The sequence below is a fragment of the Lepidochelys olivacea genome (assembly GCF_965140295.1).
Source record: "Lepidochelys olivacea isolate rLepOli2 genome assembly, chromosome: 7".
NCBI lineage: Eukaryota > Metazoa > Chordata > Testudines > Cheloniidae > Lepidochelys > Lepidochelys olivacea.
This window is the reverse complement of record NC_140417.1, coordinates 1,546,210-1,566,879: the sequence shown is the minus strand read 5'-3', so window position 1 is coordinate 1,566,879 and position 20,670 is coordinate 1,546,210. Positions and strand designations below refer to the sequence as shown.

The 20,670-nt window shown below is 58.0% G+C and overlaps 2 protein-coding genes across 3 annotated transcripts in view; one reads left to right on the top strand and one right to left on the bottom strand.

Moving 5' to 3' along the window:
• Positions 1 to 2,677: 2,677 nt before the first annotated feature.
• On the bottom strand, positions 2,678 to 13,171 carry DALRD3 (DALR anticodon binding domain containing 3). 2 transcript variants are annotated; one of them, XM_084633994.1, is made up of 13 exons: positions 12,910 to 13,171; positions 11,370 to 11,668; positions 10,996 to 11,276; positions 10,675 to 10,733; positions 10,430 to 10,552; positions 9,577 to 9,647; positions 8,233 to 8,291; positions 7,278 to 7,360; positions 6,235 to 6,358; positions 5,583 to 5,641; positions 5,134 to 5,247; positions 3,765 to 3,833; positions 2,678 to 3,364 (listed from the first exon to the last, which is right to left on the bottom strand). In XM_084633994.1, exons 1-13 carry the CDS (start codon positions 13,090 to 13,092, stop codon positions 3,245 to 3,247), a joined length of 1,644 nt encoding a protein of 547 aa, XP_084490120.1. In that variant the 5' UTR covers positions 13,093 to 13,171; the 3' UTR covers positions 2,678 to 3,244. The 2 variants fall into 2 exon arrangements, with proteins under 2 accessions (XP_084490120.1, XP_084490121.1); XM_084633995.1 differs by lacking the exon at positions 5,134 to 5,247.
• A 1,398-nt stretch (positions 13,172 to 14,569) lies between these two features.
• NDUFAF3 (NADH:ubiquinone oxidoreductase complex assembly factor 3) overlaps positions 14,570 to 20,670 on the top strand; it is a 33,067-nt gene continuing 26,966 nt past the window's right edge. Inside the window, exon 1 of the mRNA XM_084634002.1 lies at positions 14,570 to 14,713. Within this exon, the coding sequence (XP_084490128.1) occupies positions 14,709 to 14,713 (5 nt within the window). The 5' untranslated portion in view covers positions 14,570 to 14,708. The remainder of the gene's footprint in view (positions 14,714 to 20,670) is intronic.

The window sequence follows — 20,670 nt, the reverse complement described above, 5'->3', positions numbered from 1 at the left end:
CTGAAGGAGATGCTTTGTGCTGCTGTCTCCTCTCCGGCTTGGGCTCAGTAGTTCCAGGCCCTGCACCCTGGGCTGGCTGCGGTTACCTGCTCCCCGAGTGCCCCAGGCATATTGCATAGCTCTGGATTGCAGTTTGGAGAGGCTGTGCCAGGCCCCTTGGTGGAGCCCAGCTGTTGTGCACGGACAGCTCTGTGGCCCTTGGGCCAGTCCACTCTGGTGAGCTGCTGGTCTGGCTGTGAAGTGGGGTGAGTTGAGGGGAAGTGAGCAGCACAGAACGAGGGACACTGCACCTCAGGGGGAGGTGGCCCATGCGCTGCTCTTTGCCCTCGCAGCACACTAGCCTGACATTGACCATCCAGGGAGACAGGGCAGAGCCCGAGTGACCTTCCAGAGGTGGCTCTTCAGGAGAGCAAAACAAAGGACAGCCCCTGGAGGAGCCTAGGCAGGCACGGAGGCTGCAGGCAACAGGCACACTGTCCTCTGTGACCAGTGCAGTTGGCTGAGGGTCAGCACTGCCCACAGCAGGAGTCACCAGCTGGCCAGGCTGCACCCCGAAGATGGACGTGACCCTATCCTCGGGGAGGAGCCAGGGGCCTGGTAGAAACAGGGAAGATGGTGCCAGGGGACCAGCTGGGCAGGCCAGGTACAGCGTTGTCTCAGTGCCAGGGCACCTCCCTGGGAGCTGCACAGGCTAGTGTTTGACTGGGGGAGTCTTGTGTTCCTTGGGGCAGGAAAGCTGCAGCTTCTCTTTCTCTCACGCTGGTACTGTCGGGGCACGGTAGAGGCAGCCCAGCCAGTGCCACGCTGACGCATGTAGAGCCCAGGGTCTCCGCTCGCTGCTGGGTCCACAGCGTGCCTCAGTTGCTGCTGAGCCCGCCAGGCTGCGCTGGGCTGACAGGTCTGGACTAGCGGGATTATGGAGCATGGGCAGAGCTGTGCAGGCATGGCAATGGGGGATGGGCCTGAGGCAGAGCTGTGGGTGGAGGCTTAGAACTGGAATGGCAGGGGGTCTGGAGCGGGGCGAGGTGGAGCTGGGGGCCCAGGAGTGGAATGGCTGGGGGTCTGGAGTGGGGCGAGATGGAGCTGCGGGCCCAGGAGCGGAATGGCGGGGGGTCTGGAGCGGGGCGAGGTGGAGCTGCGGGCCCAGGAGTGGAATGGCTGGGGGTCTGGAGCGGGGCGAGGTGGAGTTGGGGGCCCAGGAGTGGAATGGCGGGGGGTCTGGAGCGGGGCGAGGTGGAGCCGGGGGCCCAGGAGTGGAATGGCTGGGGGTCTGGAGCGGGGTGAGGTGGAGCCGGGGGCCCAGGACTGGAATGGCGGGGGGTCTGGATTGGGCCGAGGTGGAGCTGGGGGCCCAGGACTGGAATGGCGGGGGGTCTGGAGCGGGGCGAGGTGGAGTTGGGGGCCCAGGACTGGAATGGCGGGGGGTCTGGAGCGGGGCGAGGTGGAGCTGGGGGCCCAGGAGCGGAATGGCGGGGGGTCTGGAGCGGGGCGAGGTGGAGCTGGGGGCCCAGGAGCGGAATGGCGGGGGGTCTGGAGCGGGGCGAGGTGGAGCTGGGGGCCCAGGACTGGAATGGCGGGGGGTCTGGAGCGGGGCGAGGTGGAGCTGGGGGCCCAGGAGCGGAATGGCGGGGGGTCTGGAGCGGGGCGAGGTGGAGCTGGGGGCCCAGGAGCGGAATGGCGGGGGGTCTGGAGCGGGGCGAGGTGGAGCTGCGGGCCCAGGAGCGGAATGGCGGGGGGTCTGGAGCGGGGCGAGGTGGAGCTGCGGGCCCAGGAGCGGAATGGCGGGGGGTCTGGAGCGGGGCGAGGTGGAGCTGCGGGCCCAGGAGCGGAATGGCGGGGGGTCTGGAGCGGGGCGAGGTGGAGCTGGGGGCCCAGGCGTGGAATGGCGGGGGGTCTGGAGCGGGGCGAGGTGGAGCTGGGGGCCCAGGACTGGAATGGCGGGGGGTCTGGAGCGGGGCGAGGTGGAGCTGCAGGCCCAGGAGCGGAATGGCGGGGGGTCTGGAGCGGGGCGAGGTGGAGCTAGGGGCCCAGGAGCGGAATGGCGGGGGGTCTGGAGCGGGGCGAGGTGGAGCTGGGGGCCCAGGACTGGAATGGCGGGGGGTCTGGAGCGGGGCGAGGTGGAGCTGGGGCCCAGGAGCGGAATGGCGGGGGGTCTGGAGCGGGGCGAGGTGGAGCTGGGGGCCCAGGACTGGAATGGCGGGGGGTCTGGAGCGGGGCGAGGTGGAGCTGGGGGCCCAGGACTGGAATGGCGGGGGGTCTGGAGCGGGGCGAGGTGGAGCTGGGGGCCCAGGACTGGAATGGCGGGGGGTCTGGAGCGGGGCGAGGTGGAGCTGGGGGCCCAGGACTGGAATGGCGGGGGGTCTGGAGCGGGGCGAGGTGGAGCTGGGGGCCCAGGACTGGAATGGCGGGGGGTCTGGAGCGGGGCGAGGTGGAGCTGCAGGCCCAGGAGCGGAATGGCGGGGGGTCTGGAGCGGGGCGAGGTGGAGCTGGGGGCCCAGGAGCGGAATGGCGGGGGGTCTGGAGCGGGGCGAGGTGGAGCTGGGGGCCCAGGACTGGAATGGCGGGGGGTCTGGAGCGGGGCGAGGTGGAGTTGGGGGCCCAGGAGCGGAATGGCGGGGGGTCTGGAGCGGGGCGAGGTGGAGCTGGGGGCCCAGGACTGGAATGGCGGGGAGTTAAACAAGAAAACAGCACTTGCTCCATAACAATCTGTATTTGGATCCAACACCAAGGCTGCTGGCCCCCTCGGGGTAGGGGCAAGCGACCCTGGGGCCAGTGGGGACCTCAGCGAGTTCAGAGCAAAACAGCCAAAAAACCACTTGTTACAACACAACTAAGGCTGAGGCCTGGCCTGCTGGGGTGCCCCACTCCACCCCTGGGGGCGGGGGGCTCACGGCAAGGCAGGCAGATTCTGAGGGGCTGACGGGCTGGGACACGGCCTCTCCTGCTCCTGGGCAGTTTGTGGCAGGAGGCCAGCAAGTTTGGCATCAGTGGCTAGGAGGCAGAGCCCATGGCCAGGTGCCAGCAGAGCCACTGCCTCCTCCCCAGCACTAGCGGTGGGAAGGGCATTTAACCCCTTCTGTTCCACAAGAACCAGCCCCTCCAGATAGCAACTAAACCTGGGGGGAACCCCTCCCCCACCCTCTAAAACAGGGTTAACCCTTTAACTCTGAACAACAGCTTCAGACCAGACTCTGCCCTCCCCCTGTGCTACCCTTTCGGCACCAATGTGTGGTGCCCGCAGGACTCAGATCTGGCTGAGAGGAGGTAGGTGGAGGGTAGCCAGGGCCCTGTGGATCACGTCTCTCACTCCTCTCATCAGCTGTAGCCGAGCAAACATCTGGCTGAACAAATGAGGCAGCGGCTCCTGGAAGAGAGGGGGCAGCAAGTGAGAGCAGAGGCTGCTGCTTCCCTGCGCTCCAGGGGCAGGGCTCCCCGCAGCTCCTGCTCAGTGTAGGGAGGGCTTCCTAGAGTCCTTCCTCCTTTCCTCTCCATGCTCTCAGCCCCCCTGCTGGATGCGGTGCCCTTCGCCACATGGTGCTGAGGCCACTGAGAGCTGGGCAGGGGAAGCATGCCCTAGCCAGCAAGCCAGGCTTTCCTAGCTGGGCACCCCTGTTGGTACACTGCCATCCCATTAGCTTCCCACAGAGGGGCATGGCCAGTTGGGCCCTGAAGCCTGCAGGGGGAGGGTGCTGCTCTGGCTCCCTGGAGAGAGCAGCTACTGTGGGAGGGAGGGCAGGCTGTTTCCCAGGAGGGTCCCTGCTTACCCCCAAGATGTGAACGCGGTTGTAGTAGGAGCTGAAGTCCATGCTCAGGTGGATCAGGAACTTGCACACCTGCCACACAAAGCAGAGCAGCTAGAGACCTTCCTTCCCGCAGGGGGCAGTCAGAGACCATGTGCACACTCCCTGCTAGGTGGTCGCACAGTGACACCCATCCCACTCTGCCTAGTCGATCACCCCATCACGGTCCTGGGCATCTCTTTCCAGGCCTTCTGCCCCTACGGCCAGGGCTGCAGCTAGCAGCTCCACGCTTGTTTCCTCCCGCGCGGGGCTCCTGCTGACACCTGCTGGGTGCCCAGGGATGGGAAAGCAGCAGCGGCCCCCAGAGGAGGTGCTGTAGGGAGCAGGCTGGGCTCAGTCCCAGCAGAGAACCACAATTAGAGGCTGGCTTGCACAACTGCTTTGAAGTGCCAGTGGTATAAACATCTGGGAGAAGCCCTGCAGAACAGGCAGCAAGCCCCCCCTGCCTGTAACAGCAGTGGCCAGGGCCCCACAGTCACCCACACCTGCACAGCACCCCGGGCCTGGCCAGCTCAGCAGAGAAGCCACGGACTGAGTGGGCCACAGAGCATGAGCTCCTCTTGCTCCCAGCAAGGCAGCTTATGCTGCTGCCTCCATTGAACCTGTGGCCAGCCTGCCTCTGCCTGGGATCATTCACTCTCCATGCTGTTGAGGCGGCTGGTCAGACTGCTGGGGTTATCTCCTCTCGAACAGTCCCTCTGGGGCAATGCCCTGGAGGCAGACACGAGGAACTAGCTCCCTGTTCTCCACCGTTGTCCTTACCGGCAGGGCCCTGCCCCTCCACACTGCTAGGCCTGTCAGCCTGGGACACCCATTTGTCCCTCTCACTGCTGCCCTGTAATTGCAGTCGCTGTCCCTCTTCCCCCCTCCCGCCCCGAATTAACGTGTAAGGACAGCATGCTCTCCTCCCGCAAACCCCCCTCCTGCCGAACACACAGCTGTGCCGGCAGCAAGGGCTGCAGCTGTTTGGAAGAGGGTTATTTAGCAGCAGCCAAGCTCACTTGCTTACTCCTCCCTGCACCTCCTGTTTGCCAAACTAATTTGCAGCTTGTGTTAAATCAGACGTAACTCTACAGGGCTCAGCAGGCCCCGTTCTAACTGGGACGTGTAGGCCTTGGCTGTCTAACGAATCTCTTCAAGAACGGTGGCTATAGCACCAAAGCAGCCCTCTCTAGTGCTCCACAGACAACCTGCAAACCTCCAGGCTAGTGCCAGCCAGGAGCAGCCCTCGCACCCGCCTGGGGCTCTGTCCCCAGTAAGCCAGCTTGCCAGAGCCCTCATTGGGGGGTAAGAGCCTGCAGATCCTCCCAGCACCCAGCCTCACTGCTCTCACCGCCTCAGTGCTGGCTGTGATTCGAATCCCTTTGCTGGAGAGGGGCAGTTGTGCTGACTGGCTCAGGGTCTCTGGGAAGGGAAGGATGTAGTTGAACAGCAAAAGCCATTCACCCTATGGAAGGAACACAAATGTCAGTCACCTCCCAGCAGCCTCCGGAGCTCTCTCCCCTCACCCCTTGGCCAGCTCAGGTAGTCCCACTGGACTGGAAGCCAGGGCGGGGGAGGACAGCTGTCAGGCCCAGTGATGGTTCTCCTGGGAGCCAGTCTGAACTCTGGGCTGTCTGAGATTCCAGTGGCCCTATGGATCAGACCTTCCCACATGCTCCTGCTAAACTGCCTGGGCCCTTTCCGAGGGGGGCGTGCAGGAGGAAATGACTGTGGGGCAGAGTAAGGATAAGCTTGATTGGCAGCCCCTCCAGCCATGGGTCCCAGCCCTTGCCCACTCACCTCTTCTCTGAGCAGGGAGAAGTTCAGTTCTGATGCTGGGGGGAAGGCCGGGTATGCACCTGGAATAAAAGTTCAGAGCCCGGTTACGCACCTGTGGCAGCAGAGATCTGGGGAAGAGCCGAGATTGGCAGCAGCTCAGAGATGGGCAGGGGTTTGATACCTGGAGACACCTAGCATAAAAGATCGTTCCAAGCAATCGAAGCTGGCTCAGTCACATCATCCATTGCTTTTGTCACAGTTTCCAGCCCGTTGCAGGGGGAAGACCTCCCCTGCACCTTCCTGCCGTGATGCTGGGGCCGTTGGCCTGAATGCTGTGCTTGGTGAGTGGGCTGGGCTTGCCTGAGCTGCTGGACCCCAACCCCTTGGAGCGGCTTTGTCAGACAGTTTGTCGCAGGTCCACAAAGACCATCCACAAAGGATTTTCCCTGCCTTCTGGATCAGTCAGACCAAGGGCTACGAGTCCATAAAGCCTGAGCCCCTGGAACCTCTGGAGGGCTCTGACTAGCAGTAAGGCCCAGCCTGGCCAATTGCTGCCGTCGCTTCCAGGGGGTCACTCACTGAATCAGTCTGGGGCTAATCTTGCTCAGCAGTGGCCCAAGCTGAGTGGAATGTCCTGCCTGCAGCTGATCAGACAGGCAGTCCTGGCACTCACCTTGCTCCACAGCTTGCTGGTAAGTTTTGAAGAGCGTAGCAAGCCGAGCGCAGTTGTACATCACAAAGGCTCCACTTTTCGTTCCCTTTGTGGAGATGCTGCTGTCCTCCAGGTCAAGGATAATCTGAAGGCGGAAACCAGCTCCGTTCCTCTCTCACTTTTTCCTCAGTGGTCCGCCCAGCAATACCTACTTCCTCCCCATTCTCATGAGCCCTTGCACCACTTCCCCTGGTGGCATCTGACCCTGGCCTTCTCTTGGAAGGAGAGTTGGGCAAGTACCAGGTTGCATCTAGGCCCCAGCCTGGAGACCATTAGGAAATGCTTCCTCAGGGCAAATTTGCCTCAGATTTCCCCAGTCCATTCACACGTTCCAAGTAACAGGGCTCCTGTCCCTGCTTTTGGGAGACCAATGCATGGTCTAACAGCTCACTGCTAGCAAAGGATTCCTGATCATCAACCTCCATTTGCCTTTGCTTCATTTCATCCCTTTGTTTGTAGTCACACCCTGACCAATTCCTTTTCCTCCCCACATCAACCTCCTTCGAATGCCTGCTCCTTAGCCATTTGGGAGCCCAAGGGAGAACTGTCGAGCTCTAACCTTTTCTCAGAACCCTCTCCTGCCCCATTTCTGTTACCTGTCTCTGAGTTCCCTCTAATTTGTTCCCCTCCTCCTGGTGCCAAGAGCCACACCCAAAACCGATGCTGCACTTGACTGTCAAGAGACTTGCTGTCGACTTCTTGCTCTGGGTTTATAGCTCAGAATGGCTTGTTCCACTGCAATATCGCATTAGAAGCTCCTATCTAATTTGCTGTGTGCTATCTCCTAGGTCTCTCAGGGTCATGGCTTCCCAGGTTCTTGTATGTCTCAGAGTCCTTTCCCTGAAACGTAGTGACTGTCTTTTCCCACATTTGCTGGCTGGCAGGCTGTATACGGTGGGATGTTGCTCACTCCCTGTCCCTGTAAGGCCCAGGGGCCAGAATACACAGGGATTGCCTCTTAATGACCAGGAAGGAAAAGCAACGTGGTTCCTTCGTGCGCTTACCTGACTTTGATGGGCTGTACTCAGCATTTCAAACCTGATGGCAGCTGATGTCAAGACGCTGATGATCTCAGTCCAAGAGTCATCTGCGCAGAAAACGTGGCAAAGAACATACAACTGGAAGGGCCTGGCTGAGCCCACCAGCCATGCCACCCGCTAAGCCTGCACATGGTCATAGCTGGGACATATCTCTCAGCCCCAGTCCACTTCTTGCCAGAAGAGGAGGGCATGTTGGGGGGCAGCCCAGCCGCCACCTGGGAAATGTGGGCTTTGTGAGTTTTGTGCAGGTGCAGGAGGCTGGGGTACAGCTGTGGGGGCCAGCTCCCCCTCTCTCCACACGCCATGCTGGCACTGGTTGGGCATGCTCCCCATCAGCATGCCTCAGCCCTGCCCAGGAGGCTGCCCCGGGGGCAAGAGGGAGTTTGCTGGCCATTGCTTGTGAAGTGATTGGTCTCTGCTGAGGCCCCAGCTATTAGCCTGGTGATGGTGGTTTGGATGCCTCCTCACCGGATGAACACCCATCGTGGGAATGACTTTCAGTCCCTGCTGATCTGGACTGGGAGAACCGAAAGTCAGGGCCCTGCAAATCTGCTTGAAATCCACAGACCATGTTTGCGGCTTGGATGCGGGGGTGCTACCAAAGGGCTCTGAACTCCTCTGGGAAAAGCAGGCCTGCGGCAGCATGGTGTAGGTGCTGCTGGGGAGAGAAGAGCCACCAATGCTAGCCTCCAGCAGCTAATTCCCAGAGGCTGGGCTCTCACGCCTGTGACTTCACACACACAGCAGCTAACGTGCAGCAAGAGGAGCCGCAGGTGACGCTAGCCCTGGTGAGAGGCTGCCTGCACAAATGCAACCTGCGGGTGAGGAGGCTCCAGGGGCTGCCTGGTCTCCTTGGGTCAATGAAGGCACAAGAGCAGGAGGAAGCATCCCCTGGCCAAGCAAAGGCTTGAAGCCTTACCCTGAACAAGGTCTCCATACTTCATGACCGAGGCTTCGTACATCTGGCACCTGCGGAGCCTGGGAGGAATAAATGCAGTGATGCAAGACAGCCCAGGGCTATCATCCCCTTGCCAGCTCTCAGCTGCACTTGGCACTGCCCTGGCCCATCTGAGTACAATGGCAATGCCCACCCAACAAAGCTGGGGATCAGACAGTGTCCAAAAGAGCCACCCAGCAGAAAGAGGCACTCTTATTGACTTGTAGCAATGCATCCCCCCTTGGTCACATCTCTGCCCACTCCCACTGGCTGCCAGGGTTTTGGCTCCAGCTCTGCCAGCCCAGAGAGGCTGGGCTAAGAGACCAGGTCTCGTTTCTCTTGGGCGGCAGAGTGGCAACCCAACAACCTGGGGCAGAACTCCATGCAGCAAGGACAGCGTCAAACTGAAACCAGCTCCCTGAAATTGTTGTGTTCCTGACCAGAGACTGGACCCCTCTGCTACTGAACCAGTAACATGGGACGCTGATTCATGATGTGAGGGCAGCTGGACCTTTAGAGCACCACATCAAGCTGGGCCCCTCACAGGAAGCAGAAGAGAGGAGTTCCAAGTGGCCTCTCTTGCCTTTCAATGGCTGAGGAAATCAGAAAGCCATTGATCAGAATCTTAAGGATGCAGACTTCTTTCCTGCCCAGGTCCCTGGCTGATGGCACTGATGCAGGGATCGGCAGAATCTCTGGCCAGAGCAGAAACGGGGGCAGACAGCAGGTTGGACACACAACTGTCCATGCCCAGACCTGCCCCTCAAAGATGCTGCAGTGAGCTGTCCATCCAGCACCAACATCCCAGCCTAGTTCTATCAGGCCTGCCTGCTTCTGTCCTCACCTCCCCACCGTGTCTTTGCAGGACAGACATTGTAAGAAGGGCTTACCCTCTCTTTCCATTTCCCACAGCATTAACCAGTGACCCCACCGCAGAGCACTAGCCCTCCACAGTGCAGAGTCAGGGCCTGCTCCTCAGGACATGAGCTGTAGCCCTGCAGGGCTATGCAGATCAGGGTTGCCGGAAGCACGGCTAATGGCTTGAAGAGGAGACTGGAAGTCAGGACACCAGCGTTCTCTTCCCAGTGCTTGCTATGCAACTTGGATTAAGCCTCCTCCTTGTCCATCCTAGCCACCTTTGTACGGTGCTGCGTGCCACTCAGAGGAGTTGGGCTGAAGAACACAGAATATTCTACAGTGCCAGCAGCTTGGGCAGCACTTTTACAGACGGAAAAAACACCCTGATTATCAGCCACCTCAGCAGAACGCAGGGAAACGCGCTCGGTTGAACGGCTGCAGCAGAGTCCTTGCTAAGTGCCAACTTACTGGAAGTACTGGGGTGCCCCCACAGGAGAGGGGGAGTTAGCGACCTTCACTGGCCCACAGACGAGGTGTTTCTGAGAGAGAGGAGGAGAGAGTGAATCCTGGGACAAAGGAGGGGCAAACAGCTCCCTGACCTTCTGCACTTCACCAAGGGCTTTGCCCGTTCAGGCAGTACTGGGATGCGTGAAATATGGAGTATGCCAGACAGCACAGCCGTTCAGCTGTGCTTAGATCCCAGGGTGATAGGCACCACAGACCAACCTGAGCCCCGGCTCTTAATGGATGCGCCCAGACCGTTGTAATGTCACAGCTTATTCAGTCAAAAGAAACCAGCCGTGCTGTGAGTGATTCCAGTTTCGTCTACCCTCCTCCCCCCGATGCCCTATCACCTTAGCATCAAGGTCTTCAGGGGCAGGGACACTGCCTTTCTTATCTGTAAAAAGAAAAGGAGGACTTGTGGCACCTTAGAGACGAACCAATTTATTTGAGCATAAGCTTTCGTGAGCTACAGCTCATGCTCAAATAAATTGGTTAGTCTCTAAGGTGCCACAATTACTCCTTTTCTTTTTGCGAAGACAGACTAACACGGCTGTTACTCTGAAACCTTTCTTATCTGTAGTGCTCAGCCAGAAGGGCAGGGGGAGGCTACAGAGGAGGAAAAGGAAGGTTTTCAAGGAGATAAGGTCTCCTTTCACCATGAGTTCTTCCTGGGGGAAATCAGAGGGAGCCATGCTCAGACACCCCTACCCCCAACCCAGACAACTTCACACAGCAGCAGAAAACACTTTCCCATCGTTGCCCTCTGCTGGGTGCTGCCATGGGAGGCAGCAATGGGGGAGTCAGAGACGTGCCTCACCTGCAAGGCTGTGTGAGGTCCCAGGTCCAACATCCTCCAGAGCAAATCCACCTGCTGCTGCTGGAACTCGCCCTTACAGCTCACCACATGCACCACCCTGCAGCAGCCTGCCGGTCCCGTGCCCTGCAGCAAAGCGGCAGCCTGGTTAGATGTACTCCCACCAAGCACAGAAAGGAGCAGGGCAGGCGCTCTGGGTTCCCTGTTTACCAGAGCAGCACAAACCCACAGGCAGCAGGGTTACTCACCGCACAGCGCAGGGCCATCTGCCGCAGCTCTGCCAGGACCCGCAGCTTCTCCTCAGTCACTGCCAAGGAGGAGGAGAGGACTCAGAAAGGGAGGTACAGGCTCTTTGCACCCTTTCTCCACCCCAGCCATTGCTGCCTCAGTCAGTGTCCTGTGGGGCTGTGACTTGCTAAAGGCTGGTGCGCCGAAACCAGGAAAGAGCAATGGGAGTGGAAAGGGGGGATTTGAGCCCAAACACCCCATATTTTCTGTATGACAATAGAGCCAACTGCAGCCTTGTGCCCACCCAGTCAGATAGCAAATGTTAAACGTGTGACGCTTACCAAGACAGACATCTAGGTTGGGGTCATAGCCCTCCAAGCTCTGCTGCGCCAGGAAGTTTTTCAAATGCACTTTATATATTACATCATCAGCCAGCCTCATCTGCCGTGGCTCCAGCCCTGGGACTGTAGCATAAGGGCACTGGCTGAGGACTTGCTTCAAGGCCAAAACATCCTCAGGAATGAATGCTGTTTCCAGCTCTGAGGGCCAGTCAACTCTCAGCTGGTGCAGAAACTTCTGGATTCCTTCATCGGGCACAGCAGGAACCAGGTGGACATTCATCCTAGAATCAGATACAAACACCATTCACCATGCATGAGCCGGTGCAACATCCAAGGAAGAGCATTTAAAGAGCTGGAGAATTCAATCCACTGACCCCTGTATTCTGAGTACTTCAGCCAAGTGGTCAGTTACTAGAATGGCTCTCAGATTGCTCAGGCTAAGCATGTCCAGGCTTCTCCGGCCCCGGAGGGGTGTGCAGTTCAGGATGATACTCTGCCCACTTGCTGCCTGGGAAGGCTTTGTGAACTCACCAATAGAATTCAGGACCTGCTGGAAGGCAGCAGGTCTCTGTAACTGAACAGTCAGCCCCAGTGGGGTCTGCTGACAGCTCTGGAGAGGTGGTACTCCAGGGCATTTTAGTGAAATCACATCCTCTATGATACCTTTGGGAACCTGCAAGAAGACAAGACAGACACATGAAAAGCTCCTCTCACAGACACTTTCTTTAACACCAGTGTGCCATCTTGCAAATTCCTCACTCTTACTGACAGAAATTAGCTGGAATCTCACCAGTCTAGGTTAGATTCATAAACTTTCAGGCAGTTACTGCAGCCCATGGTGGTAGGGGCTAGTTGTGAGCCTAGGACCCTAGTGTGGTGCAAGGGGGACACCTGGGGGAATTCTGCGCCACTGCGCAATGTAGAATTTTTCAGAAATTAACATTGTGCATGCAGACTTTCCTTTTCCCCTACAGAAATGGGCTGCAGTGCTGCGAGCTGCTACTGGACTCCCTAAGCCCAGCGTGCACATAGTCGATACTGCTGGGGAGAGAAAAAGGGAGCTCGAGGGTTCCTGGCAGCTGCAGTTCCCAGCACGTCCTGAGGGAATGTAGGAAGCTGTGCAATCTGGGGGTAGGGGCTTTGGGTATCTAGCCCCCACAGCTGGGCTCCAGGGTGGCAAGGGGGCAGAGGAACTGGAACTGGGTAGTCATAGGGGATTCTTTAACTCTCCGGGGGGGGGGGGTGAATTTTTGTGTGTGCTTATATTGTTACAAAAAGAAAAGGAGGACTTGTGGCACCTTAGAGACTAACCAATTTATTTGAGCATGAGCTTTCGTGAGCTGCAGCTCCCTTCATCGGATGCACGAAAGCTCATGCTCAGATAAATTGGTTAGTCTCTAAGGTGCCACAAATACTCCTTTTCTTTTTGCGAATACAGACTGACACGGCTGCTACTCTGAAACTTATATTGTTACAGACATACTTGCTGACCAGTATTTTGAAATAAATTACCAAAATAACTGAAACTGGCATGATTATGTCGTGCGATTTTGACAGACAAAATTTCCAGAGTTTTAAAATATTGTGCGCAGAAGTTTCAATTTTTAGTGCACGTTTTTCAGGGGCTGGGCGCAGCCTGCTCCCAGGAGTAAAAGCGGCTCCGTCCCATGGGCGGTGCCTGGGAATGAGACACCACAGCCAAGGTGCCCCCTGCCCGCCCCCCTGCCCTGCAACAGGGGCAGGGGGCCTCGCCCCAAGGAATCCCCCCAGCTGCCGGGGCTGCACCTCTCGCCCCTCCCCCTCCCCGCCCCGCCCCGCCCCGCGTGGCCTTAGGCCCCGCCCCGCGCCCACAGGCCCCTCCCTCTCCCGGCCCCGCCAGCCCTGAGCCCCTCCCCCTTCACTCTCCCCGCCTACCGGCCCCCCCGCGAACAGAGCCCGCAGCGCGGCCTGGGGGGCCAGGAAGTCGCGGGTCCGCAGGTTCCGGGCGCTGCTCTCCTTGAACCAGACGGAGGCGGGGGGGCCGAGTTCCTTCTTCAGCGCCGCGTTCAGGGCCCCCAGGGTCTCCGACACCCCGAACCGGCCCCCGCCCGTCTCCATGGGGACCGAGGCAGCTGCCGAAACCGGAACCCGCCGCCAGGGATTCGGGGGCAACGGATACTGAGCAACTTCCTGTTTGTCTAACCGGAAGTTGCGTCACACAGTCGAGCGGCCTTCTTGGATGTGGAGGCAGTTGACGGCGGCCATTTTAGGTGTGGCGGGAAGTTCCGCGGACGCCATCTTGGGTGTAGCCGGAAGAGGGCGGTTGCCATCTTCCCCGTAGCCTGTGGCGGCGGCCAGGTTAGGTCTGGGGGTAGCCGACCCGGCTGTGAGGCCCCGCCCCTGCCCCGCCCCCTCCCGGACCGTCTGGCATGGGCCTCGCCCCCTCTTCCTGGCGCCATGCCCCCCCCACCACTGGCCTGGCGCCCATCCCCCCACCGCCCCCCAGCCCTGGCCTGGCTCCTTTCGCGACCCCCAGCTCTGGCCTAGTGCCCATCCCCCCACCGCCCCCAAGCCCTGGCTTGCCGCCCACCCGCCCCCCAGCGCTGGCCTAGTGCCCTTCCCCCCTACCCACCCCCCCAGCCCTGGCCTGGCCTGGCGCCCATCCCCCCCGCGCTGGCCTGGCGCCCATCCCTCCACTGCCCCCCAGCCCTGGCCTGGCTCCCTTCCCAACCCCCAGCTCTGGCCTAGTGCCCATCCCCCCACTTCCCCTAAGCCCTGGCCTGCCACCCATCCCCCCCCCCCCGCGCTGGCCTAATGCCCATCCCCCCTACCCCCCCAGCCCTGGCCTGGCTCCCATCCCCTCACCGCCCCCCAGCCATGGCCTGGCTCCCATCCCCCCACCGCTCCCAGCCCTGGCCTGGCGCCCTTCCCACCCCCAGCCCTGGCCTAGTGCCCATCCCCCCACCCCCACGAGCGCTGGCCTGGCGTCCTTCCCACCCCCAGCACTGGCTTAGTGCCCTTCCCATCCTCCAGCACTGGCCTAGTGCCCATCCTCCCACCCCCACCCACGCTAGCCTGGCGCTCTTCCCACCCCCAGCACTGGCTTAGTGCCCATCCTCCCACCCCCACGAGCGCTGGCCTGGCACCCTTCCCACCCCCAGCACTGGCCTAATGCCGATCTCCCAACCCCCACCAGCGCTGGCCTGGTGCCCTTCCCAACCCCAGCACTGGCTTTGTGCCCATCCCCCCACCAGCACTGGCCTGGTGCCCACCCCACCCCACCCCTCAGTGCTGGCTCCCAGCCCTCCCAGTGTCCTGGTCGCCCGATACCCACCTCCCAAACTGGCTGGGGCGCAGGGTGAGCGGTGCCCAACAGAGCCGGCCTGCTCCTGTGCCAAGGGTGGAGTGTCAGACAGCCTGGGGAGGGGGCTGAGCGAGGGGAAGGACCCCCAAGGAAATGGGTCTGCAGGGGGAGAGGGAGGGCACATGGTGGGGGGAAGGTCTCGGTGAGACAACGTCAGTGCTATGGGAGGGCACGGGCTGAGGGCAAAGCAGAGCCTCAGATGAGGACTGTGAACTTGATCTTCATGCACAGGCAGGGAGCCAGCAGTGGGACTCAAGGGCACAGCAGCCGAGCTGTGGGAAACAGTAGTAATTTCAGCTGCTGGCTGCTGAACAGACTGAGCTGGAGAAGGCTGGAGAGGAGGGCACCGTTGCGTACATGAGAGAGACTCATGCAGTGAGTTGTTTCAAACACAGTCACCAAATATCATGAGTTGATGGGGTTTTTAAGCTGCCCATGATCTTAGGAGTGCTAGTGTCAAACTCCTGAATTTTCCCCAATCAAAATGGCTGCCATCTGTAATTTTCAAGAGGGTTGAAGCCAAGTTGGCCTGAGTTGAAATGACCACAATTTCCCTATAGTCTTTGCATGTAGAGGTGAGGCTGCCCCAAGGGAAGATGGCCACGGCCACCATCTCATTGCTTCCAGTTAAACCGGAGACAGAATGTCTTTAGCTGGGCGGCTACCACGCCATGGCGAGGGGCCTCCTAAGGAAACCGAGGAGTTGGGAGTGTAGACTGCAGGAAGGTGCAGGGGTTGAGAGAGATTGAAGTGTGCAGGGGCATGTGGGGAGTAGGAGAGAGAGGAATAGGGATGCACGGGAAAGACTGAAATGTGTTTTTGGGGAGCCATGGTTCATGGAAGGAGATTGAGGGGCAGGTGGATCAGATGTGGGGTGCAGGAGGGAGGCTGAGGGATTGCAGTGAAATGTGGGGAGAAGCCAGAGAATGAGGGGTAGAGGGAAGATGTAGAGGCAGGGTACTGCGAAGGAAAGGGGGAAAACGTAGGGCCAGCGTACTGGGGAAGAGGAGACAGGCTAGTGATAAGAGAGGGGGATGGAGGGGGGCAGAATAGCCTAGCTGGTCCCTCTCCCCAGGCTCAGAAGAGTGCACATGGAAACCCCTCCAAGCAGCCAATAGGAAGCCTGTATTTGTGTGTGTGTGTGTGAATTTTGAATGTGAAATGCTCTCACGCAATCACTACCAGGTTTACCATGGTGCCAAGCCCATGCTCAAAAGGGGACCCAGCCTGGCCCATTCCACTTGCACTGCGCCCTGCGCTGTTGGCTCCTCTCCCCCCGCCCCGGGCCCCCTCTCACAGGCTGGGTCTCTCTCCCCCCCCCCCATAGAGAGGAGCCCTTAGGCTCTGCCGCTCTGGGATGGTTGACTGTCCGCTTCGGGCTCCTGGGGGCGGGACCTACCTCTCCCTGCCACACTGCAGAACCCGTGGGCTGGGGAAGTCACCTTCACCTGGGCACCAGCGCCAGGTGGGCAGGGCTGGGTGAGGTCCTGTGGGACGGGGCTGCTCTGTACTCCCAAGCTTCAGCTATCCTGCTCCCTAGCATTGTGCTGGGAGGGGGGAATCCCTGCTCTGCACTGGCTCCACAGGGCCAATGAGTGCGCTTGGGGGGCAGGGCGTGGAGGAGTGTGTCTGGGGGGAGCTGTAGGGTGGTGCTGGGCAGGTGGGAGGTTTGTGTGTTTTGGAGTTCTAGGCAGTGGGAGGGTCTGTTGGGGGGGCACTGAGCAGTGAGGGGGGGTCTGTATGGGTCACTGTGTACTTGTGGTGGGGCTGTGGAGAAGGACACTGGGCAGTGGCGGGTGGGGGAGATCTGTGTTTGAGGTGCTAGGGAGTGGGAGTTCTGTGTGGAGGGTGGGGCTGTGGGTGGGGAAGCGCTGGGCAGGGATAGTGGTGCACAGGGCATTGTGCATTTGTGGTGGGAAGGTCGGTAGGGAGTGGCACTGGGCATAGTGGGTCTGGGGGGCGCTGGGTATAGAGAGTCGGGGGGGTGTTGGGCAGCGGGGCTGTGTGGCATGGCGTGGGCCTGCCCCCGAGGGGAAGGAGCATGCTGGCAGTACAGGGCTGAGCAGGCCAGCTTCTGCCGGTTTGTAAAACAGTGCCCTCGCACTGGGCTGGGTGAAGGGGGTCACCCCCACCATGCCATACCACATTTCCCCTAGCTACCCCCTAGCTCCAGGGACCAACCTCCCTGCACCAGGCTCCATTGCCCCCATAGGGGCCCACAAATAACTTTGGTGCCGGGCCCACAAAAGGTTAATCCGGCCCTGCCCACAATTTGAGTGCAGGCAATTTGCACCTAAAGGCTCAGAATCCAGGGTGCAGATTAAAAGCCCCATTTGTTAAAACCATATGATTTTCAAAACCATCTTGTGATGTGTTGGAATCTGCTTCTGCTGTTTGAACATGTGGGGATGGGAATACTGAAAAGATGCCAGCTCTTCCACAATAGGCCGGGGCTTGTACTGCCTGAGATTGTGGAGCACAGTCCCCCGAGGGTTGGGGCTCCTTTCATAGCCCCGGTGTTCTTTCCACCTAGGGGACACACACAACGCTTGGAATTAGCATCAGGCAGGCAGTGTGTCTCTCTGAGGAGCTGACGGATTAAGACATGAAGGCCAGGCTCTTACTGAGAGGGACTGTGCTGCTCCCTTCAGATATGTCATGAATGTTGGTGTCCCCTCCCCGCCTTGACAGAGCTGTAATGTTACTGAGCTCAGATTGCTGAATGTGGAGACACTGTCCTGTACAGACCTCAGTTGTTCAGGGTTAGGTCTGTTTCATTTCTTGCTCTTGACCGAATGGACTATCAATAGTTGGGTTCTAAGGTGCAGCAGCCACACTTGAAGTCTACCCTGTCTGATTTGGTCGGATCCTATCCATTCATTGTCATCAGTCCTTAAAAGCCTCACATGCAGGTTTTGTTAAAGGAAGATGCCAGGACACCAAAGACCAGCTGAAATGTTTTCGTCACAGATTTCGTAGACTCTAGAACAGACAGTTATTTGTTTGGATTTTGTGGTGTTCACAACTCAGAAAATTAAACAATTTGAAACTGATCAGAAACAAAAGTGAAAGGGGCTAATCAGCTTCCTTGTCCAGCTGAGAGGAATGCAATCAGCCTGTGCAACACAGGGGCCAGGAAATGGGCTTTTTTCTGGTTAATGTATTATTTATGGCGCCCAAAAGGATGCTGAGCATTTTTACAGACCAAATAACTGCCCTGAAGTCGTTGGGAGTTCGGGACATTTGGCACCTCGCAGGAGCAGGCTCTCGGAGGTTAGTGGCAATATAGGTAGGAAATATGCTGCATGTTGAAATCTGGAACTTGATAGTGTGTCTAACTTTTGGGCGAAGGTAGGTGGCTTGAATGTGACTGAACAGGTGCTGAAGTTGCTGACCTAAGAGGAACCTGCTAGCATCTGCTATGGGGACAGACACAGCTGTTGTGACCCTGACAAATCTGAGTGTGGGCTTCTGCAGCTTGGGCCTTTGACCCACTGAAGGACATGACCATGTGCTGGCCAAGTAAACCCATTACTGAAACTCCATTAGGTCTATTTCTTTCTCAGCCATAAAGGAGTTTGTCTGCAAAGAGAAACTTGCTCCAGCTCCTTCCACACACTCACAAGCCTGTTCCCTTCTCTGAGATCACTAATATTCTACACTGGCCTGTTCTCATGGGTGGGGGCAATAACTCACAGAGAGTACTGGTGAGGAGAGGGAGGCTGCTCAGGGGAGAGCCAGCACATCTCGTTAATCAGGCAGGACAGGAAAGGAGATAGACAACTATCAGAATGTGTGTCAGACTCTCCATTAGATCTACACCGCTACGTTCCTCCTGGCATCATTTCAAAGGCCTGTTTATAGTCACAGAACCGAAGGCCTTAGAGCATTGTGAGCAGCTAGTCTGACCTCCCAATTCCTGTTCAGCAGAACTCATTCAGTCCTGGGATGGAACTTGGGCAGCCCAAAATTCAGGCCAGTTGAAGCCCACAACTGAAGGCCATGGTCAGTGGCTGAATTTGCTCAACAGGTGGCTTCCAAAGAAATTGGAACCACTAGAGCCACTCACCTACCCCAAAAAAACAACAGGGAATCCAGTGGCACCTTAAAGACTAACAGATTTATTTGGGCATAAGCTTTTGTGGGTAAAAAACCTCTACCCCTCTTCCACTTCCTTCCCCTACCTCATTCTCCTCCTCCCCATGTCTCTTCCCTGTGGGCTAACAGTCTGTGGGCAGAGCAGGCCCCGTGGGGGCAGAAGGGTCACTATCTAGGAACTTTATCCATTGCTTCCCAGTGGAGGATCTTTAGACAAAGAAAGACATATATTGCCCTGTCCTAGAGGGAATAAAACTCTTAGTCCTCTGCTGCCTGTAACAATTGTTAATATGCCTAGCACTTTGGTAGCTGTTTAATCTATAGATCTCAAAGTGCTTCACCAAGGTGGTTTATTTGAGCATGAGCTTTTGTGAGCTACAGCTCACTTCGCTCACGAAAGCTCATGCTCAAATAAATTGGTTAGTCTCTAAGGTGCCACAAGTACTCCTTTTCTTTTCACCAAGGTGGGTCACCGTTATTAGGCCCTATGCTGTTTGTTGTGCAGTAGCTTGGTATTTTTGCAAACTGCAGAAAACCGGCAGAACCCAGCGGAGATGAGATGGGAATTTAGGAAGGGGGGATTTCACGACCCAAGCTGGAATTGACCACAGCTGCTGCACTTAGTCCGACTCTTCTCCACAGCAGACTGACTGCTGTGCGGTACAGTAGTGCCTAGAGGCCCAAAGCAAATCAAGGACCTCCAGCAGCAGGATCTAGAGGCAGGCCAAGGGGATTTGAAGCCTGTCAGCTTAGCCTTCTTTGTCACATTCTCCCTGCATCCTGGTCTCCCCTGCCACTATGGCACTGGTGGTTGGCATTGATATGGGTGCCCAAAGTGCCATTGAGCTCTCTTTCCTTAGGTGACATGTAGCTGATGCACAAACAGGATATTTCCCAGCAGAAACTTGGGGAGATTCGTTGGGCCACAGAACATATGAATGGCCATGCTGGGTCAGAACAAAGGTCCATCTAGCCCAGTATCCTGTCTGCTGCCAGCAGCCAGTGCCAGGTGCTTCAATGAGAATCAAGAGAACAGGCAATCATCAAGTGAGCCATCCCGTTTTCTAGTCCCAACATCTGGCAATCAGAGGCTTAGGCACATCCAGAGTGTGGGGTTGTATCTTGGCTAATAGCCATGGCTTGACCTATCTACCCTGAACTTATTTAATTAGTTTTTGAACCCAGTTATACTTTGGCCTTCACAGCATCTCCTGGCAATGAGTTCCACAGGGTGACTGTGTGTTGTGTGAAGAAGTACTGCCTTGTGTTTGGTTTAAATCTGCTGCCTGTCAATTTCATCGGTGACTCCTGGTTCTTGTGTTATATGAAGGGGTAAATAACTCTTCCCTATTCACTGTCTCCAAACCATTCATGATGTTACAGACCTCTATCATATCCCCTCAGATGGTAGCTACAGAGTGTGTGCTGAGGCCTGGGGTCTGCCCTGCTTTCCCAGCCCTGGTGAGTGCTGCTTGTTATGAGAGCTGGCAGTCTGGCTCCCCTTGATATGTTGGACAGTCCGCTTTTGGGGCTCCATGTTTGCTCTGGAGATACTGTTGTTAGGTGTATAGTGCTCTCAGTGGGCCTGGTGCTACCAGGTGGGTGGAAGGATGAGCTCCCTGCCTCAAAGGGCATCTAAGCTAACGCTAGGCCAAACCCATGCTCAAAGGTCAGTAAGCCATGGAGGGCACGTGGGGCAAAAGGAGGGAAGATCCCACCTTGGAGCGCAGCTTCCCATGGGCAGTATGAGGGAGAGCTGATCGCATTGGGTTTGTGAGTAACAAGAAATGTGAATGAAGGGGTGTTCACTGGAGGGCTAGCACCAAGAGGGCTCTGCAGTCAGACAGCATGTCTGGCCAGTAGCCAGCCCTGGGGGTTGGGCCATGCTGGATCCCCCTGTAGCCACAGACCGGTTAGAGATGGGAGAGACCTCTCTGTCCCCTCCATGTCGTCTTCCCTTGCTTGACATGCAGCAAAGGTGCACTGCTCTCTGCACCACCACTCACAGCCAAGAGGTGATCTGAGAATTCCTGCTCACGCCAGACCAACTACTGACTGTCTGCAGTGACAGGAAGAGACCTGTGTGCCTCAGGGTGTTCCCCTGCTCCTGCCTAGCTCCAGCTTGCGGGCCCAGCCGTGTCCAACCTGAGAAGAGAGGAGAGGCAGAAGAGAGCGGTCACAAGGCAAGAGGCTGGATCTGCACATTTTCCACCCTTGCAGTGGCAACGCTCAGG

Coding starts and splice junctions, on each gene's coding strand:
- DALRD3 (XM_084633994.1), bottom strand. CDS start 13,092: ATGGAGACGGGCGGGGGCCGGTTCGGGGTGTCGGAGACCCTGGGGGCC. Junction 11,669..12,909: donor CTCTGTTCGCGGGGGGGCCG/GTAGGCGGGGAG, acceptor GTCTTCTTGCAG/GTTCCCAAAGGTATCATAGA. Junction 7,361..8,232: donor GTATGGAGACCTTGTTCAGG/GTAAGGCTTCAA, acceptor TTTTCTGCGCAG/ATGACTCTTGGACTGAGATC.